Source organism: Oncorhynchus tshawytscha, linkage group LG20, assembly GCF_018296145.1.
Source record: "Oncorhynchus tshawytscha isolate Ot180627B linkage group LG20, Otsh_v2.0, whole genome shotgun sequence".
Classification (NCBI taxonomy): domain Eukaryota; kingdom Metazoa; phylum Chordata; class Actinopteri; order Salmoniformes; family Salmonidae; genus Oncorhynchus; species Oncorhynchus tshawytscha.
Window position 1 is genome coordinate 30,269,895 of NC_056448.1, and position 19,224 is coordinate 30,289,118.

The following is a 19,224-nucleotide window of genomic DNA, read 5'->3' on the forward strand; positions in this document are numbered from 1 at the left end:
AAGAGATGAAGGGGTGAAAGAGAGTGGAATTGAAGGATGGGGATGGAGAGAGGGAGGGAGGAGAAGAGGAGAAGATAGAAAGGGATGGAGGGAAGGGTGGAGTTAGAACGCGAGAGAGACAATTGGAAAGGAATAACCTTTTTTTCCCGAGGGTCGATAGCAAGTCAGCCAATGGTGAAGTAAAGGCAGGAGGGTGCTTTGTGTTTTTACTTACCGTGGTGGTGTCCATCTTGTATCTTTCCAGCCCAGTAAACTGAGTGACAACCTGGTGCAGCAGTTCCTCCTCCCAGACCAGACTCCACCAATCCTGGAAGCTGAGATGGCACTACGAAATGAGCATTTGGTCAATGGAGAGCGAGGCCGCCACTCCAACCAATCAGATCTCAAGACCTCCTCGCCCCCGCAAATAATTTCCCCCGAAATCAAGAGCCCACCCTTGGGGGACACAGCCAAAAAGGAAGTGACCTCAGAGCCACAGAAACAGGAAATGACGACAGAGCAGCTGAAGCAAAAACAAGAAGTTACATCAGAGCTGCAGGGGCAGGAAGTGAAGTCAGGGAAAGAGAAGGTGACAAATGATGCCAAGAAGTCAAAGATGGAAGGAAAGAAAGAGGAGAAGAAAGAGGAGAAGAAAGAGGAGAAGAAAGAGGGTGTGATCGAAGAGAGACTGGAGCCTGAGGGGCAACAAGCAGACACCACCTTAACACAACACACGAGGAAAGAGGTATGATGTCACATGGACCTATCATAGGATATCTACTGTGCATACCATACACACACACACACACACACACACACACACACACCCTTACATACTTGCTCCACTGGGGCGTCGTAAAAGGAACACGTCAAAGCCTGCTTACTCCCTGGTTACATTGAAGACAATGTAGCAGGCCTGTTAGGCATACACATGCGCACTGACAGACACATACAGACACGCACACAGACACACACATGTGCATTGTCAGACATGCACACAGACACACACTGGAACCTCGACTTACTCACAGAACACACACACACTGCATGCCGTAGAATACACATAGGATTTAGCATCTCTCACTTTCTTTCTCTCTCTCTCTCTGTCTCTCTCTCTGTCTCTCCCTCTCTCTCTCTGTTTCTGTCTCTCTCTCTCTGTCTCTCTCTCTCTGTCTCTCTCTATCTCTGTCTCTCTCTATCTCTATCTCTGTCTCTCTCTGTCTCTCTCTCTCTCTCTCTCTCTCTCTCTCTCTCTGTCTCTCTCTCTCTGTCTCTCTCTCTCAGGTGAGGGATGTATGGTATGAGATTGGCACTGTGTGGTACGTCCACAAGGAGGGCTTCTCCCTAGGTAAGTGGTGGTAATGTAGTGTAATGGTGATGCAGTGTGGTAGACTGCTGTGTGTTCTGAGGTATTGGATTGCATTGGTTGTGTATTAATAGTACCTTGCTTTACCACTGTCCTCCTGTATCCAACCCTTCATACTGCGGGAGACATTTTGACAGCTACTAGTATCCTGACATACTGTATACTATATACTGATGTACTATACCAATAGTATTTGATGTACTATAGCAATATTTTGATGTACTCTGTAAACTGGAGTTTACTGTAGAATATCTAGCCACTCAGCATTAATCCTATTAGTTTTTCATACGCCCACACATACACACACGCATATACTGATACACACACAAACTCACACTGGTGATCAAAGATTAGGGATGCATATCAAATTCTAAGCCCCTGGTACATAAACCCTGCCGGGTAATCCTTGTATAGCTGTGCTGTGGGAGTAATAGTGAGAATATTACTGAGAATACAGACTAGAGCCACAACCAGGAAACCCACTAAGACTTCATCTCTCTCCACAAAAACAACAACAACAATAAATCCTGTTGGGACAAATCTACAGTGCTTACTGTAGCGTTAACAGTATTTACTGTAGTATATTAATATTATAAAATCTGCCTAAGAAAATATGCACATTTTCCCACCAGATTTTGTTTCCATCAAAACTGACTTGTGCGGATTAAAGGCTGTGCGTGATGACGTAGTGCACCTAAAAAACACTTTTGCGCTAAAGTTATGATGTACTGAATAAAAAACATGAATTCATTGTGTTTCCATAGCATTTCCCACTCAATCAATGGTTTTTCACACAAACTGTTGCAATAAATGGCAAAAATGATCAGTCTGGTTTTTGCTCATGTTCTCTAGACAACAGTTTGCTGATAAAGATGACAGTTTATATGTTGAGATGGATAAGAGCAAGATCATTCTTATTTGTTAATTGGCTGCTAAGTGAATCATCATCATGTCACTAGCATACAAATGAAGACCCATGATATTTATTGGAAAGGAGCATCAAGCTTGTCACTGTGCACTTTCACCACCCTGTGAAGTTCATCATATAACTTATTCCATCTATAGCCTAATAAACTGTGCATGCTTTTTAAAGTTGTAGTGGGAGGAGAACACAACATGCACTACATGACCAAAAGTACCTGACGTCGAACATTGCATTCCAAAATCATGGAGTTGATCCCCCCTTTGCTTCTATAAAAACCTCCACTCTTCTGGGAAGGTTTACCACTAGATGTTAGAACATTGCTGCGGGGACTTGCTTCCATTCAGCCACAAGAGCATTAGTGAGGTCGGGCACTGATGTTGGGCGATTAGGCCTGGCTTGCAGTCAGCGTTCCAATTCATCCCAACGGTGTTCGATTGGATTCAAGTCAGGGCTCTGTGCAGGCCAGTCAAGTTCTTCCACACCGACCTCGACAAAGCATTTCTGTATGGACCTCACTTTGTGCACAGGGGCATTGTCATGTTGAAACAGGAAAGGGCCTTCCCCAAACTGTTGCCACAAAGTTGGAAGCACAGAATCGTCTAGAATGTCATTCTATCTATGCTGTAGCATTAAGATTTCCCTTCACTGTAACTCAGTGGTGGAAAAAGTACCCAACTGTCATACTTGAGTAAAAGTAAAGATACCTTAATAGAAAATGACTCAACTAAAAGTGAAATATACCTAAGTATCAAAAATAAATGTAATTGCTAAAATATACTTAAGTATCAAAAGTATAAATCATTTCAAATTCCTTATATTAAGCCAACCAGACTGCTGCATTTTCATTTTTGAATTGTTTAATTTATTTACGGATAGCCAGGGGAACACTCCAACACACAGACATAATTTACAAATGAATCATGTGTTTTGTGAGTCCGCCAGATTAGATGCTGTAGGGATGACCAGGAATGTGTGTGAATTAGATTACAATTTTCCTATTTTGCTTAGCATTCAAAATGTAATGAGTACTTTTGGGTGTCAGGGAAAATGTACAGAGTAAAAAGTACAACATTTTCTTGAGGAATGTAGTGAAATAAAAGCTGCCAAAAATATAAATAGCAAAGTAAAATACCCTTACCCCAAAAAACTACTCAAGCAGTACTTTCAAGTATTTTTACTTAGTTACAGCAGTGGTGTAAAGTACTTGAGGATCCTAGCCTGAACCATGAAAAACAACCCCAGACCATTATTCCTCCTTCACCAAACTTTACAGTTGGCACTATGCATTCGGGCAGGTAGCGTTCTCCTGGCATCCACCAAACCCAGATTCGTTCGTCGGACTGCAAGATGGTGAAGCGTGATTCATCACTCCAGAGAACGCGTTTCCACTGCTCCAGAATCCAATGGCGGAGAGCTTTACACTTCTTCAGCTGACGCTTGGCATTGCGCATGGTGATCTTAGGCTTGTGTGCGGCTGCTCGGCCATGGAAACCCATTTGATGATGCTCCCAACGAACAGTTCTTGTGCTGCCGTTGCTTCCAGAGGCTCACTGGAGAGACGCTATCTGAGGCGGTGCAGCCAACGGGTTTCTCCACGCATCGCGCCGACAGAAACAAACATCTTTCTGGTAAGAAGAGGGGCGGGGGCGTATGCCTTATGACTAATGTGACATGGTGTGATGAAAGAAACATACAGGAACTCAAATCCTTCTGTTCACCTGATTTAGAATTCCTCACATCAAATGTAGACCGCATTATCTACCAAGAGAATTCTCTTCGATTATAATCACAGCCGTATATATCCCCCCCCAAGCAGACACATCGATGGCTCTGAACGAACTTTATTTAACTCTCTGCAAACTGGAAACGATTTATCTGGAGGCTGCATTCATTGTAGCTGGGGATTTTAACAAGGCTAATCTGAAAACAAGACTCCCTAAATTTTATCAGCATATCGATTGCGCAACCAGGGGTGGAAAGACCTTGGATCATTGTTACTCTAACTTCCGCGACGCATATAAGGCCCTGCCCCGCCCCCCTTTCGGAAAAGCTGACCACGACTCAATTTTGTTGATCCCTGCCTACAGACAGAAACTAAAACAAGAGGCTCCCACGCTGAGGTCTGTTCAACGCTGGTCTGACCAAGCTGACTCCACACTCCAAGACTGCTTCCATCACGTGGACTGGGAGATGTTTCGTATTGCGTCAGATAACAACATTGACGAATACGCTGATTCGGTGTGCAAGTTCATTGGAACGTGCGTTGAAGATGTCGTTCCCATAGCAACGATTAAAACATTCCCTAACCAGAAACCATGGATTGATGGCAGCATTCGTGTGAAACTGAAAGCGCGAACCACTGCTTTTAATCAGGGCAGGGTGTCTGGTAACATGACTGAATACAAACAGTGCAGCTATTCCCTCCGCAAGGGTATTAAACAAGCTAAGCGTCAGTACAGAGACAAAGTAGAATCTCAATTCAACGGCTCAGACACAAGAGGCATGTGGCAGGGTCTACAGTCAATCATGGACTACAGGAAGAAATCCAGCCCAGTCACGGACCAGGATGTCTTGCTCCCAGGCAGACTAAATAACTTTTTTGCCCGCTTTGAGGACAATACAGTGCCACTGACACGGCCTGCAACGAAAACATGCGGTCTCTCCTTCACTGCAGCCGAGGTGAGTAAGACATTTAAACGTGTTAACCCTCGCAAGGCTGCAGGCCCAGACGGCATCCCCAGCCGCGCCCTCAGAGCATGCGCAGACCAGCTGGCCGGTGTGTTTACGGACATATTCAATCAATCCCTATACCAGTCTGCTGTTCCCACATGCTTCAAGAGGGCCACCATTGTTCCTGTTCCCAAGAAAGCTAAGGTAACTGAGCTAAACGACTACCGCCCCGTAGCACTCACATCCGTCATCATGAAGTGCTTTGAGAGACTAGTCAAGGACCATATCACCGCCACCCTACCTGACACCCTAGACCCACTCCAATTTGCTTACCGCCCAAATAGGTCCACAGACGATGCAATCTCAACCACACTGCACACTGCCCTAACCCATCTGGACAAGAGGAATACCTATGTGAGAATGCTGTTCATCGACTACAGCTCGACATTCAACACCATAGTACCCTCCAAGCTCGTCATCAAGCTCGAGACCCTGGGTCTCGACCCCGCCCTGTGCAACTGGGTACTGGACTTCCTGACGGGCCGCCCCCAGGTGGTGAGGGTAGGCAACAACATCTCCTCCCCGCTGATCCTCAACACTGGGGCCCCACAAGGGTGCGTTCTGAGCCCTCTCCTGTACTCCCTGTTCACCCACGACTGCGTGGCCACGCACGCCTCCAACTCAATCATCAAGTTTGCGGACGACACAACAGTGGTAGGCTTGATTACCAACAACGACGAGACGGCCTACAGGGAGGAGGTGAGGGCCCTCGGAGTGTGGTGTCAGGAAAATAACCTCACACTCAACGTCAACAAAACTAAGGAGATGATTGTGGACTTCAGGAAACAGCAGAGGGAACACCCCCCTATCCACATCGATGGAACAGTAGTGGAGAGGGTAGCGAGTTTTAAGTTCCTCGGCATACACATCACAGACAAACTGAATTGGTCCACTCACACAGACAGCATCGTGAAGAAGGCGCAGCAGCGCCTCTTCAACCTCAGGAGGCTGAAGAAATTCGGCTTGTCACCAAAAGCACTCACAAACTTCTACAGATGCACAATCGAGAGCATCCTGGCGGGCTGTATCACCGCCTGGTACGGCAACTGCTCCGCCCTCAACCGTAAGGTTCTCCAGAGGGTAGTGTGGTCTGCACAACGCATCACCGGGGGCAAACTACCTGCCCTCCAGGACACCTACACCACCGGATGTTACAGGAAGGCCATAAAGATCATCAAGGACATCAACCACCTGAGCCACTGCCTGTTCACCCCGCTATCATCCAGAAGGCGAGGTCAGTACAGGTGCATTAAAGCTGGGACCGAGAGACTGAAAAACAGCTTCTATCTCAAGGCCATCAGACTGTTAAACAGCCACCACTAACATTGAGTGGCTGCTGCCAACACACTGACACTGACTCAACTCCAGCCACTTTAATAATGGGAATTGATGGGAAATGATGTAAATATATCACTAGCCACTTTAAACAATGCTACCTTATATAATGTTTACATACCCTACATTATTCATCTCATATGCATACGTATATACTGTACTCTATATCATCGACTGCATCCTTATGTAATACATGTATCACTAGCCACTTTAACTATGCCACTTTGTTTACATACTCATCTCATATGTATATACTGTACTCGATATCAGCTACTGTATCTTGCCTATGCTGCTCTGTACCATCACTCATTCATATATCCTTATGTACATATTCTTTATCCCCTTACACTGTGTATAAGACAGTAGTTTTGGAATTGTTAGTTAGATTACTTGTTGGTTATTACTGCATTGTCGGAACTAGAAGCACAAGCATTTCTCTACACTCGCATTAACATCTGCTAACCATGTGTATGTGACAAATAAAATTTGATTTGATTTGATTTGAGTTTGGAGCTCTGTAGTGAGTGTTGCAACCGAGGACAGATGATTTTTTGTGTGGCTTACCACTTCACGGCTGAGCCATTGTTGCTCCTAGACATTTCCACTTCACAATAACAGCACTTACAGTTGACCGGGGCAACTCTAGCAGGGCACAAATTTGACAAACTGACTTGTTGGAATAGTGGCACCTTATTACGGTGGCTTCCAATGACAATAAGGCCATTCTACTGCCAATGTTTGTCTATGGAGATTACATGGTTGTGTGCTCAATTTTACACACCTGTCAGCAACGGGTGTGGCTGAAATAGACAAATCCACTAATTTGAAGGGGTGTCCGCATACTCTTGTAGTGTTTCTTTCCATGTGGGACTTCAAATTGACCTCCATATGATGGTTATTCTATCAACAATTGGGCAAGAAATCATTTCCAAGCGCAATTTGTTGCATAATTAATTTTACAGACACTAAAAGATCCCACAAAGTCGAACAAACAAATTGTCTGTCGACATGCCGTGCTTTTTTCCTGTCGTGCTTTTTTTTAATACAGTGTGACCTTACTTGCCAAAAAATCTGTGGATGGAAACATGGTTAATGATAAACATCAAAGTCATCTTTTAGTGACTAATGGATTTGTCCTGAGACTTCCCATTGGTAGGTTTATACTGAGCTTTTCTGTGATTGGTGGGTTCTGTATTCCAGCCACTCAGCTGAAGCCAGACGAAGGAACCCCAGATCTCCCAGCAGGCTTAGTGAGAGTCAGAATGGAGACAGATGGAACACTGCATGATGTCATGGAGCACGACATCCAAAAGGTAGTCTCTCTCTCTCCCCTGACTTCCTCAGTCTTTCCTTTACCCTCTCTCTATTTTTCTTCTCTCTCCATCCCTCTCTCACATGGTCTTTCTCTCAACAATATCTCTCCTTTCTGACATCTCTCTCCCTCTCTTTTTCTCTCCAGTTGAATCCCTCTGAGTTGGACCTGTGTGAGGACTTGAGTGAACTGCAGAGTGTGAATGAGTGTGGAGCACTCCACACGTTAACCAGTCGAGCTAAAGCCAGCCTGCCTCTCACACAAGCAGGACCCAACCTGCTCAACTTCTGGCCTCCGCTGAACCAACACGGCAAGGTTAGCGCGCGCGCGCGCACGTGCACACACACACACACACACACACACACACACACACACACACACACACACACACACACACACACACACACACACACACACACACACACACACACACACACACACACACACACACACACACACACACACACACACACACACACTTCCTGTAGTTCCAGTGGAACCAGGTGATGATTGAATATTGATGTCTCCTCTCCCTAGACCCCTCGCTCCCGTCGTGGGGACAGTGTGTGGGACGCTCCCCCTGCCCTGGCCGCTCTAGTCAGGCGTGTCTATGTCTCCATGGTGGGCACCCGCAGGGACCAGAGTGTGTGTGCGGTGGGACGCAGCGGCACAGGCAAGACCACTTCCTGCCAAGCCTTCACACACACACTCCTGAAACAGGCTGGTACTGCTGGAGACAGCATCAGTGGTTAGTACCTGTGTGTTCCTGCGTGCATGCGGAATGTCATGTGATATGAAGTATTTGTGTATGACGTATATGGAGTGTTGGAGGTAATAGCACATTGTGTATAATGTTATCTCTCCATCTGTTTGTGTCTGTGTGTGTCCAGTGGAGCGTATCCAGGCAGTATTCACAATCCTGAGGTCGTTTGGGTGTGTGAGCTCTCAGCACAGTGATGCCTCTTCTCGCTTCGCCATGGTTCTCTCTCTGGACTTCAACCATGCTGGACTGGCCTCTGCCGGACACCTACAGGTACACACACACACACACACACACACACACACACACACACACACATATAAGCACACACACTCAGACACACACACACAGGCACGCACACGCACACACAAACACAAACATGCACGCACACAACTTGTTGCCCATTATCAAAGTGTATTGCTTATACTGCTATGTACAATATCATTGTTTCAATGCCTGATCATTTATTCCTCTCTCCTCTCCTCCAGACTATGATGTTAGAGAAGTGGAGAGTGTGTCAAAAGATGGAGGGAGAAAGTAACTTCCTGGTCTTCTCCCAGATGCTGGCTGGACTCAGTACAGAGATGAGGTACACACACACACACGCACACGCACACGCACACACACACAAACACTCTTACATGACTTCCTGTCTCCTCCTGATAGGACGGAGCTGCAGATGCACCAATTCCCAGAGGCCAACTGTTTTGGAATAGTCCCTCCCACCAAGGTAACCAGGACATGTTGCTAACCTTTGTGTTTTTTGGCCATATTGCTTACTCTACATACTATACATACTAATAGGCCCTGCTTCCTACCATCTGTGTTCTCCTCCATCCCTCCATCAGGTGGAAGAAAAGCAGCGTGCATCAGTGGCCTTCACCAAGCTGCTGGTTGCCATGGAAACTCTGGGCTTCTCGGCCAATGAGCAACGAGCAATATGGCATGTCCTGGCAGGGTTGTACCATCTGGGAGCAGCGGGGGCATGTAAAGGTATAGAGTTTATACCATAGACTGTACCATCATCTCTCTCTCTCCATACCATTTACTACAGTGCCTTCGGAAAGTATTCAGACCCCTTGAACTTTTCCACATTTTGTAAGGTTACAGCCTTATTCTAAAATAGATTAAATAGTTTTTTCCCCCTCATCAATTTACACAGAATACCCCACAATGACAAAGCAAAAACTGATTTTTAAAATTTATTTAGCAAATTTATAAAAAATAAAAAACTGAAATATTACATTTACATAAGTATTTAGACCTTTTACTCAGTACTTTGTTGAAGAACCTTTGGCAGCGATTACAGCCTCCAGTCTTCTTGGGTATGACACTGCAAGCATGGCACACCTTGGCACAGCTGTTTTCAGGTCTCTCCAGAGACGGGTTCAAGTCCGGGCTCTGGTTGGGCCACTCAAGGACATTCAGAGACTTGTCCCGAAGCCACTCCTTTTTGGAAGGTGAACTTTCACCCCAGTCTGAGATCCTGAGCACTCTGGAGCAGGTTTTCATCAAGGATCTTTCTGTACTTTGCTCCGTTCATCTTTGCCTTGAACCTGACTAGCCTCTATGCCATTGAAACACATCCCCACAGCATGATGCTGCCACCACCATGCTTCACCATAGGGATGGTGCCAGGTTTCCTCCAGATGTGACGCTTGGCATTCAGGCCAAAGAGTTCAGTCTTGGTTCCATCAGACCAGAGAATCTTGTTTTTCATGGTCTGAGAGTCTTTAGGTACCTTTTGGCAAACTCCAGGTGGGTTGTCATGTGCCTTTTTACTGAGGAGTGGCTTCCGGGTGGCCATCTCAAGGAGGAGTCTTGATGGTTCCAAACTTCTTCCATTTAAGAATGATGGAAGCCTGTGGGGACCTTCAGTGCTGCATAATTTGTTTTGGTACCCTTCCCCAGATCTGTACCATGACACAGTCCTGTCTCGGAGCTCTATGGACAATTCCTTCAACATCATGGCTTGGTTTTTGCTCTGACAGGCACTGTCAACTGTGGGACCTTATATAGACAGGTGTGTACCTTTCCAATTCATGTCCAATCAATTGAATTTACCACAGGTGGACTCCAATCAAGTTGTAGAACATCTCAATGATGATCAATGGAAACAGGATGCACCTGAGCTCAATTTCGAGTCTCATAGCAAAGAGTCTGAATACTGTTTTTGTTTTTTTTGTGTGAATTTTACCCATTTTTCTCCCCAATTTCGTAGTATCCAATCGTTTAGTAGCTACTATCTTGTCTCATCGCTACAACTCCTGTACGGGCTCGGGAGAGACGAAGGTTGAAAGTCATGCGTCCTCTGATTCACAACCCAACCAAGCCGCACTGCTTCTTAACACAGCGTGCATCCAACCCGGAAGCCAGCAGCATCAAGCAGGCAGGAGGAAACACTGTGCACCTGGCAACCTTGGTTAGCGCGCACCTGGCACAGGAGTTGCTGGTGCGCGATGAGACAAGGATATCCCTACCGGCCAAACCCTCCCTAACCCGGACGACGCCCTTAACCACTGCGCCACCCGGGAGGCCCTGGGTCTGAATACTTATGTAAATAACCTGTTTTTGCTTTTTCATTATGGGTTATTGTGTGTAGATTGCTGAGGTTTTATTTATATTTAATCCATTTTAGAATAAGACTTAACGTGATAACATTTTTATAAAGTCTAGGGGTGTGAATACTTTCCGAAGACACTGTAGATGATACTTTATATAGTTTAGCTGTTAATAGGACCTATGAAAACATGACAGTCATGCCAATACTTTCTTTTTCTGTTTTCCACCCTCTTCTTTTCTTTTTCCCTCCCCTTTTTCTCCCCTCCCTTCCTTCCCCTGTCCTCCTCTCCCCACCTCCCTTTCTTACCCCAGTGGGGCGTAGGGCGTTTGTGAGTTTCGACAGTGCCCAGGTGGCCAGTAGTGTATTGGGGTGTGAGGGGGAGGAGCTCCACACAGCAGTATTCAAACACCACCTCAGACAGCTGCTGCAGAGAGCCACCGGCGGCGGCAGAGAGAGACACGCTACTACTGATGCAGAGGAGGGTAAGATAGAGACACACAGGTACTCGCAAGCAGGCAGGCAGGCACACACGCACGCAGGTGCACACACACACACACACACACTCTGTCACTCCAACCTGGTCTCAGAGCATTTCATATTATTCTGTAGGCAAATCCATTTAGTTTGATATGTTACGTTTAGTATGGTATGTATTCATTTCTGGATGTCCATCATTCATTTCGTATGATCTGTTACGAATTACAATTCGTATTATATGTTACGAATTTGCAAAACATACAATATGTTACAAATTTGCAAAACATAATATATTATACGAATTTGTAAAACGCATAATATGTTATGAATTCTAGCTAGGTGGCTAACGTTAGCTAGGCTAGGGGTTAGGGCTAAGGTTAGGATTTAGGATGAAGGATTAAGGTTTGGGTTAGGGGAAAGGTTAGCTAAAAGGGTTAGGGGAAGGATTAGCTAACATGCTAAGTAGTTAATAAGTAGTAAGTAGTTTAAAAATTGCTAACTGGCTACTAAATGAGATTCGAACTCTCAACCTTTGGGTTGCTAGATGTTCACGTTATACGCCAACCCATCCACCCCGACCAACTACCCTACTTTCATTTCTGCCTTAATAAGTAATCATTTGTCTTATGTAACCATACCAAACATAACATATCATACTTATTTGAGTGTCTATGTATTTACTATGTTACGTCTATACGTCTAGTCTATGAGAACAGACTGGTCACTCTGCCTCAATCCTGTGTGTCTGCACCACCTCTCTCTCTCCCTCTCTCTCTCTCTCTCTGTCTCTCTCTCTATCTACCTCTCTCTCTCTATCTACCCCTCTCTCTCTCTATCTACCTCTCTATCAATTCAATTCAAGGGGCTTTATTGGCATGGGAAAACATGTGTTAACATTGCCAAAGCAAGTGAGGTAGATAATATACAAAAGTGAAATAAACAATAAAAATTAACAGTAAACATTACACATACAGAAGTTTCAAAACAATAAAGACATTACAAATGTCATATTTTATATACAGTGGGGCAAAAAAGTATTTAGTCAGCCACCAATTGTGCAAGTTCTCCCACTTAAAAAGATGAGAGAGGCCTGTAATTTTCATCATTGGTACACTTCAACTATGACAGACAAAATGAGAGAAAAAAAATCCGGAAAATCACATTGTAGGATTTTTTAATGAATTGATTGTTATCAGTATAAAAGACACCTGTCCACAACCTCAAACAGTCACACTCCAAACTCCACTATGGCCAAGATCAAAGAGCTGTCAAAGGACACCAGAAACAAAATTGTAGACCTGCACCAGGCTGGGAAGACTGAATCTGCAATAGGTAAGCAGCTTGGTTTGAAGAAATCAACTGTGAGAGCAATTTTTAGGAAATGGAAGACATACAAGACCCCTGATAATCTCCCTCGATCTGGGGCTCCACGCAAGATCTCACCCTGTGGGGTCAAAATGATCACAAGAACGGTGAGCACAAATCCCAGAATCACACGGGGGGACCTAGTGAATGACCTGCAGAGAGCTGGGACCAAAGTAACAAAGCCTACCATCAGTAACACACTATACCGCCAGGGACTCAAATCCTGCAGTGCCAGACGTGTCCCCCTGCTTAAGCCAGTACATGTCCAGGCTCATCTGAAGTTTGCTAGAGAGCATTTGGATGATCCAGAAGAAGATTGGGAGAATGTCATATGGTCAGATGAAACCAAAATATAACTTTTTGGTAAAAACTCAACTCGTCGTGTTTGGAGGACAAAGAATGCTGAGTTGCATCCAAAGAACATCGATTGATCCGTGTAAAGGAAAGAATGAATGGGGCCATGTATCGTGAGATTTTGAGTGAAAACCTGGCTGGGTCTTTCAGCATGACAATGATTCCAAACACACCGCGCGGGCAACGAAGGAGTGGCTTCGTAAGAAGCATTTTAAGGTCCTGGGGTCGCCTAGCCAGTCTCCAGATCTCAACCCCATAGAAAATCTTTGGAGGGAGTTGAAAGTCCGTGTTGCCCAGCAACAGCCCCAAAACATCACTGCTCTAGAGGAGATCTGCATGGAGGAATGGGCCAAAATGCCAGCAACAGTGTGTGAAAACCTTGTGAAGACCTACAGAAAACATTTGACCTCTGTCATTGCCAACAAAGGGTATACAAAGTATTGAGATAAACTTTTGTTATTGACCAAATACTTTTTTTCCACCATAATTTGCATTAAATTGATTAAAAATCCTACAATGGGATTTTCTGTATTTTTTTTCTAATTTTGTCTCATAGTTGAAGTGTACCTATGATGAAAATTACAGGCCTCTCTCATCTTTTTAAGTGGGAGAACGTGCACAATTGGTGGCTGACTAAATACTTTTTGCCCCACTGTGTGTGTGTGTATATATATATATATATATATGTGTTGTAACAATGTATATATATATATATATATATATATATATATATATATATATACGTTGTAACAATGTATATATATATATATATATATATATACAGTGTTGTAACAATGTACAAATGGTTAAAGTATACAATGTAGATATATATATCTATCTCTCTCTCTCTCTCTCTCTCTCTCTCTCGCTATCTCTCGCTATCTCTCTCTCTCTGTCTAGGTCCCAGGATGAGTGCTACTCAGTGTGTAGATGGCATGGCTTCTGGTCTGTACGAAGAACTCTTCACAGCTATAGTGTCACTTATCAACAGGTACACACACATGTTCTGTCATCTCACACACCTTTTATTTTTTGCCTGTTCAAGACTAGTAGAGTACAGAGTATCAAAAGTCATCTGTTTGTGGAGTTGTGATGTAGACCCACCTCAGGCAGTGTAGTATCTCTGTACCTGAGTATATGTGGTAGTGGTGAGCTGAGCCCTGGGTGTTTCCTGCTGTCTCCCCCCAGGGCTCTGAGCTCTCAGCAGCTGACATTAGCCTCTGTGATGGTGGTGGACACTCCAGGCCTCCGCAACCCCAGACACAGTGCAGAGGAGAGGGCTGCAGGCTGGTCTGAACTCTGTCATAACTACCTACAAGAGAGACTGCTGGAGTACTACTACACACACACCTTCACACACACACTGGAAAGATACGCACAGGTACAGTAACACACACACACACTCATGTAATGTGATACTGGTTCACCTGTATGACTGCTAAGAGTGTGTACTGTTTTGTTGTTGCAGGACGGAGTTCAGGTAGACTTTGAAGCTCCAGAGACCAGTCCTGCTGAGGTGGTGTCCTCCATAGACCAGCCTGCTCTACAGGTAACACACACACAACTGTCTGCTACCTGCACCTAACACACACAACCGTCTGCTACCTGCACCTAACACACACAACCGTCTGCTACCTGCACCTAACACACACAACCGTCTGCTACCTGCACCTAACACACATAACTGTCTGCTACCTGCACCTAACACACACAACCGTCTGCTACCTGCACCTAACACACACAACTGTCTGCTACCTGCACCTAACACACACAACCGTCTGCTACCTGCACCTAACACACGTAACTGGCTTCTACCTGCACCTAACACACACAACCGTCTGCTACCTGCACCTAACACACGTAACTGGCTTCTACCTGCACCTAACACACATAACTGGTTGCTACCTGCACCTAACACACACAACTGGCTGCTACCTGCACCTAACACACATAACTGGCTGCTACCTGCACCTAACACACACAACTGTCTGCTACCTGCACCTAACACACACAACCGTCTGCTACCTGCACCTAACACACACAACTGGCTGCTACCTGCACCTAACACACACATAACTGGCTGCTACCTGCACCTAACACACATAACTGGCTGCTACCTGCACCTAACACACACAACTGTCTGCTACCTGCACCTAACACACACAACTGGCTGCTACCTGCACCTAACACACACAACTGGCTGCTACCTGCACCTAACACACACAACCGTCTGCTACCTGCACCTAACACACACAATCGTCTTCTACCTGCACCTAACACACACAACCGTCTGCTACCTGCACCTAACACACACAACCGTCTGCTACCTGCACCTCACACACACAGAAGAGACTACAGCTCTGACACCCTTTCTGAGAACTTCCACTAATCGTCCAGTGTGCCACACAGTGTTCCGGGCACAGTGTTCCGGGCACAGACTAGCCTCGCCAGATGAACATGGTGTGTGTTTGTGTGTCCGTGTGTGTGTGGTAGGTGCGAGGGGCAGAGGGAGACCCCAGAGGACTGCTGTGGGTTCTGGATGAGGAGATGGTGACTCCAGGATCGACAGAAAACACTGTCCTGGAGAGAGTCTGCCAGTACTACAGCTCTACTGGTGAGACGGGAGGGTGGGGAGAGTGGGGAGAGTGGGGAGAGTGGGGAGAGTGGAGAGAGTGTGGAGAGTGGGGAGAGTGGAGAGAGTGGAGAGAGGGGGAGAGGGGAGAGTGGGGAGAGTGGGGAGAGTGGAGAGAGTGAAGAGAGTGGAGAGGAGAGAGTGGAGAGTGGGGAGAGTGGGGAGAGTGAAGAGAGTGGAGAGGAGAGAGTGGAGAGTGGGGAGAGTGGGGAGACTGGAGAGAGTGGAGAGTGGAGAGTGGAGAGAGCGTGGAGAGTGGAGAGAATGGAGAGAATGGGGAGAGTGGAGAGTGGAGACTGGGGAGAGTGGAGAGAGTGGAGAATGGAGAGTGTGGAGAGAATGGAGAGTGGAGAGAGTGGAGAGAGTGGAGAGTGGAGAGAGTGGAGAGTGGGGAGAGTGGAGAGAGTGGGGAGACTGGGGAGAGTGGAGAGTGGGGGAGTGGGGAGAGTGGAGAGTGGGGAGAGAATGGGGAGAGTGGGTGGAGAGAGTGGAGAGAGTGGAAAGAGTGGAGAGTGGGGAGAGTGGAGAGAGTGGAAAGTGGAGAGAGTGGGGAGAGTGGAGAGAATGGAGAGTGTGGAGAGAATGGAGAGTGGAGAGAGTGGAGAGAGTGGAGAGTGGAGAGAGTGGAGAGTGGGGAGAGTGGGGAGACTGGGGAGAGGGAGTGGAGAGTGGGGAGAGTGGGGAGAGTGGAGACTGGGGAGAGTGGAGAGTGGGGAGAATGGGGAGAATGGGGAGAGTGGAGAGAGTGGAAAGAGTGGAGAGAGGGGAGAGTGGAGAGAGTCGAGAGTGGGGGGAGTGGGGAGAGGGGAGAGTGGGGAGACTGGAGAAAGTGGAGAGTGGGGAGAGTGGAGAGTGTGGAGAGATTGGAGAGAATAGAGAGTGGGGAGAGTGGAGAGAGGGGATAGTGGAGAGTGGATAGAGTGGAGAGAGGGGAGAGTAGAGAGTGGGGAAAGTGGAGAGAATGGAGAGTGGGGAGTGGAGAGTGTGGAGAGTGGGGAGATTGGGGAGAGTGGAGAGAATGGGGAGAGTGGAGAGTGGAGATAGTGGAGAGTGGGGAGACTGGAGAGAATGGAGGGTGGAGAGAGTGTGGAGAGTGGGGAGAGTGGGGAGATTGGAGAGAGTGGGGAGAGTGGAGAGAGTGGAGAGTGGAGAGAATGGAGAGTGGAGAGTGGGGAGAGATTGGATAAAATGGAGAGTGGAGAGTGGAGAGAGTGGAGAGAGTGGAGAGTGGGGAGAGTGGAGAGAGGGGAGTGGGGAGAGTGGAGAGTGGAGAGTGGAGAGAATGGATAGAGTGGAGAGTGGGGAGACTGGAGAGTGGAGAGAATGGATAGAGTGGAGAGTGGGGAGACTGGAGAGTGGAGAGTGGGAAGAGTGGGGAGAGTGGGAAGAGTGGAGAGAGGGGAGAGAGGGGAGAGTGGAGAGAGTGGAGAGTGGGGATAGTGGAGAGTGGAGAGAGTGGAGAGAATGGAGAGTGGGGACAGTGGAGAATGGAGAGAATGGAGAGAGTGGAGAGAGTGGAGAGTGGGGAGAGTGGGGAGAGTGGGAAGAGTGGACAGAATGGAGAGTGGAGAGAGAGAGATAATGACATTTAAAATGTGAGTCTAATGTTTCCTGTTCATTTTTATTGTTTATTTCACTTTTGATTATTATCTATTTCACTTGCTTTGGCAATGTAAACATGCCAGTAAAGCCCTTAGCGAGGGCGGGTGGGTGGGAGGAAGAGAGAGAAAGAGAGAAGTGGGGGTGTCTGTGTTCGTTTGTTGCTGTGTGAGTGTGTGTAAGAGTTTGGGCGAGAGTGTGTATGTCAGTGTCTTGTCAGTTTCAGTGACACAGAAGATATAGTGTCAGCAGTGGACATGTGATTCTGTTGTAAGGTGGCATCGAAGTTCAGTTCTAAACTCTGGTTTGTCTGTCCTCAGTGCGTAAGTGTGAACAGCCCCTGCAGTGTGAGGTGAGCCACCTGATGGGTTCTGACCCGGTCAGATATGACCTGACGGGATGGTTCAGCCTGGTGCAGAACAACCCTTCTGCTCTCAACGCCATCTCACTGCTGCAGAATTCCTCTGTGTAAGTGTTGCCGAATCTCAGATCCACCCTTCGCCCTAATTACCAACCATGTTACCATAATGCTTTTATCCATTTAACTATTTCAGATCTATAAGATGTTTAAAATATGTATATGTGTGTTTATTGAAATTATATCCAATACAATTTTTTGGAATGAATTAAATGTTGGCTTCAGTCTTTCCTTCTGTCTCTCGCTCTTTCTCTCTCTCCCTCTCTTTCTCTTTCTTTCTCTCTTTCCCCCTATCCCTCTTTCTCTCTCTCCCTCTATTTACCCCTCTACCTTTCTCTCCCCCCTCCCTCTCTTTCTCTCTCTCCCTCTCTTTCTCTCTCTCCCTCTCTTTCTATCACTCCCTCTCTTTCTCCCTTTCTTTCCCCCTCTCTCTCTCTCTTTCTCTCTCCCTCTCTTTCTCTCTCCTCTCTTTCCCCCTCTCCTTCTGTTTCTCTTTCCCCCTCTCCCTCTTTCTCTCTCGCTCTCTTTCTCTCTCTCTCTCTCTTTCTCCATCTCTTTACACCTCTACCTCTCTCTCCCCCTCTCCCTCTCTTTCTCTCTCTCCCTCTCTTTCTCTCACTCCCTCTCTTTCCCTCTCTCTCTTTCTCCCACTCCTTCTTTTCCCCTCTCTCTTTCTCCCTCTTTCCCCCTCTCTTTCCCCTCCCTCTCTCTTTCTCCCACTCCCTCTCTTTCCCCTCTCTCTTTCTCCCACTCCCTCTCTTTTCCCTCTCTCTCTTTCTCCCACTCCCTTCTTTCCCCTCTCTCTCTTTCTCCCTCCTCTTTCCCCTCTCTTTCCCCCTCCCTCTCTTTCCCTCTCCCTCTTTTTCTCTGTTTCTCCCCTCTCCCTCTCTTTCTCTCTCTCCCTCTTTCTCTCTCTCCCTCTTTTTCTCTCCCTCTCTTTCCCCCTCTCCCTCTGTTTCTCTCTCCCTCTTTCTCTCTCCCTCTCTTTCTCCCTTTCCCTCTCTTTCTCCCTCTCCCTCTCTTTTTCTCTCACTCTCTCTCTCGCTCCCTCTTTTTCTCTCTCTCCCTCCCTCTCTTTCTCCCTCTCTTTACCCCTCTCTTTACCCCTCTACCTCTTTTTCTCTCTCTCCATTTCCAGTGGGGTAGTGAAGGCGTTATTCGGCCCCCGTGCCTCTGTGCCCCCTCTGTGTCGTGGTTTGGGAGGGGTGGAGGGGGGCAGCCAGCGTTCGCTACAGAGGAGTGGCACCGTCAGAAAGACCTTCAGCGGAGGAATGGCCGCCATACGCCGACACTCCCACTGTATATCAGTCAAACTACAGGCCGTAAGTCCCCTAATACACACTCCCACTGTATATCAGTCAAACTACAGGCCGTAAGTCCCCTAATACACACTCCCACTGTATATCAGT

General features: G+C 46.7%; 1 protein-coding gene across 4 annotated transcripts in view; it reads left to right on the top strand.

The window, feature by feature from the left end:
- LOC112219926 (unconventional myosin-XVIIIb-like) overlaps positions 1 to 19,224 on the top strand; it is a 56,605-nt gene that overhangs the window by 5,990 nt on the left and 31,391 nt on the right. For all 4 annotated transcript variants that reach the window (XM_042302474.1, XM_042302475.1, XM_042302476.1 and 1 more), the window contains 16 exons: positions 245 to 724; positions 1,264 to 1,327; positions 7,536 to 7,648; positions 7,795 to 7,962; positions 8,185 to 8,395; positions 8,538 to 8,680; positions 8,896 to 8,996; positions 9,074 to 9,137; positions 9,256 to 9,400; positions 11,282 to 11,452; positions 14,067 to 14,157; positions 14,355 to 14,547; positions 14,635 to 14,715; positions 15,660 to 15,780; positions 17,718 to 17,865; positions 18,954 to 19,137. In XM_042302474.1, the coding sequence (XP_042158408.1) occupies positions 245 to 724; positions 1,264 to 1,327; positions 7,536 to 7,648; positions 7,795 to 7,962; positions 8,185 to 8,395; positions 8,538 to 8,680; positions 8,896 to 8,996; positions 9,074 to 9,137; positions 9,256 to 9,400; positions 11,282 to 11,452; positions 14,067 to 14,157; positions 14,355 to 14,547; positions 14,635 to 14,715; positions 15,660 to 15,780; positions 17,718 to 17,865; positions 18,954 to 19,137 (2,478 nt within the window). The remainder of the gene's footprint in view (positions 1 to 244; positions 725 to 1,263; positions 1,328 to 7,535; positions 7,649 to 7,794; positions 7,963 to 8,184; positions 8,396 to 8,537; positions 8,681 to 8,895; positions 8,997 to 9,073; positions 9,138 to 9,255; positions 9,401 to 11,281; positions 11,453 to 14,066; positions 14,158 to 14,354; positions 14,548 to 14,634; positions 14,716 to 15,659; positions 15,781 to 17,717; positions 17,866 to 18,953; positions 19,138 to 19,224) is intronic.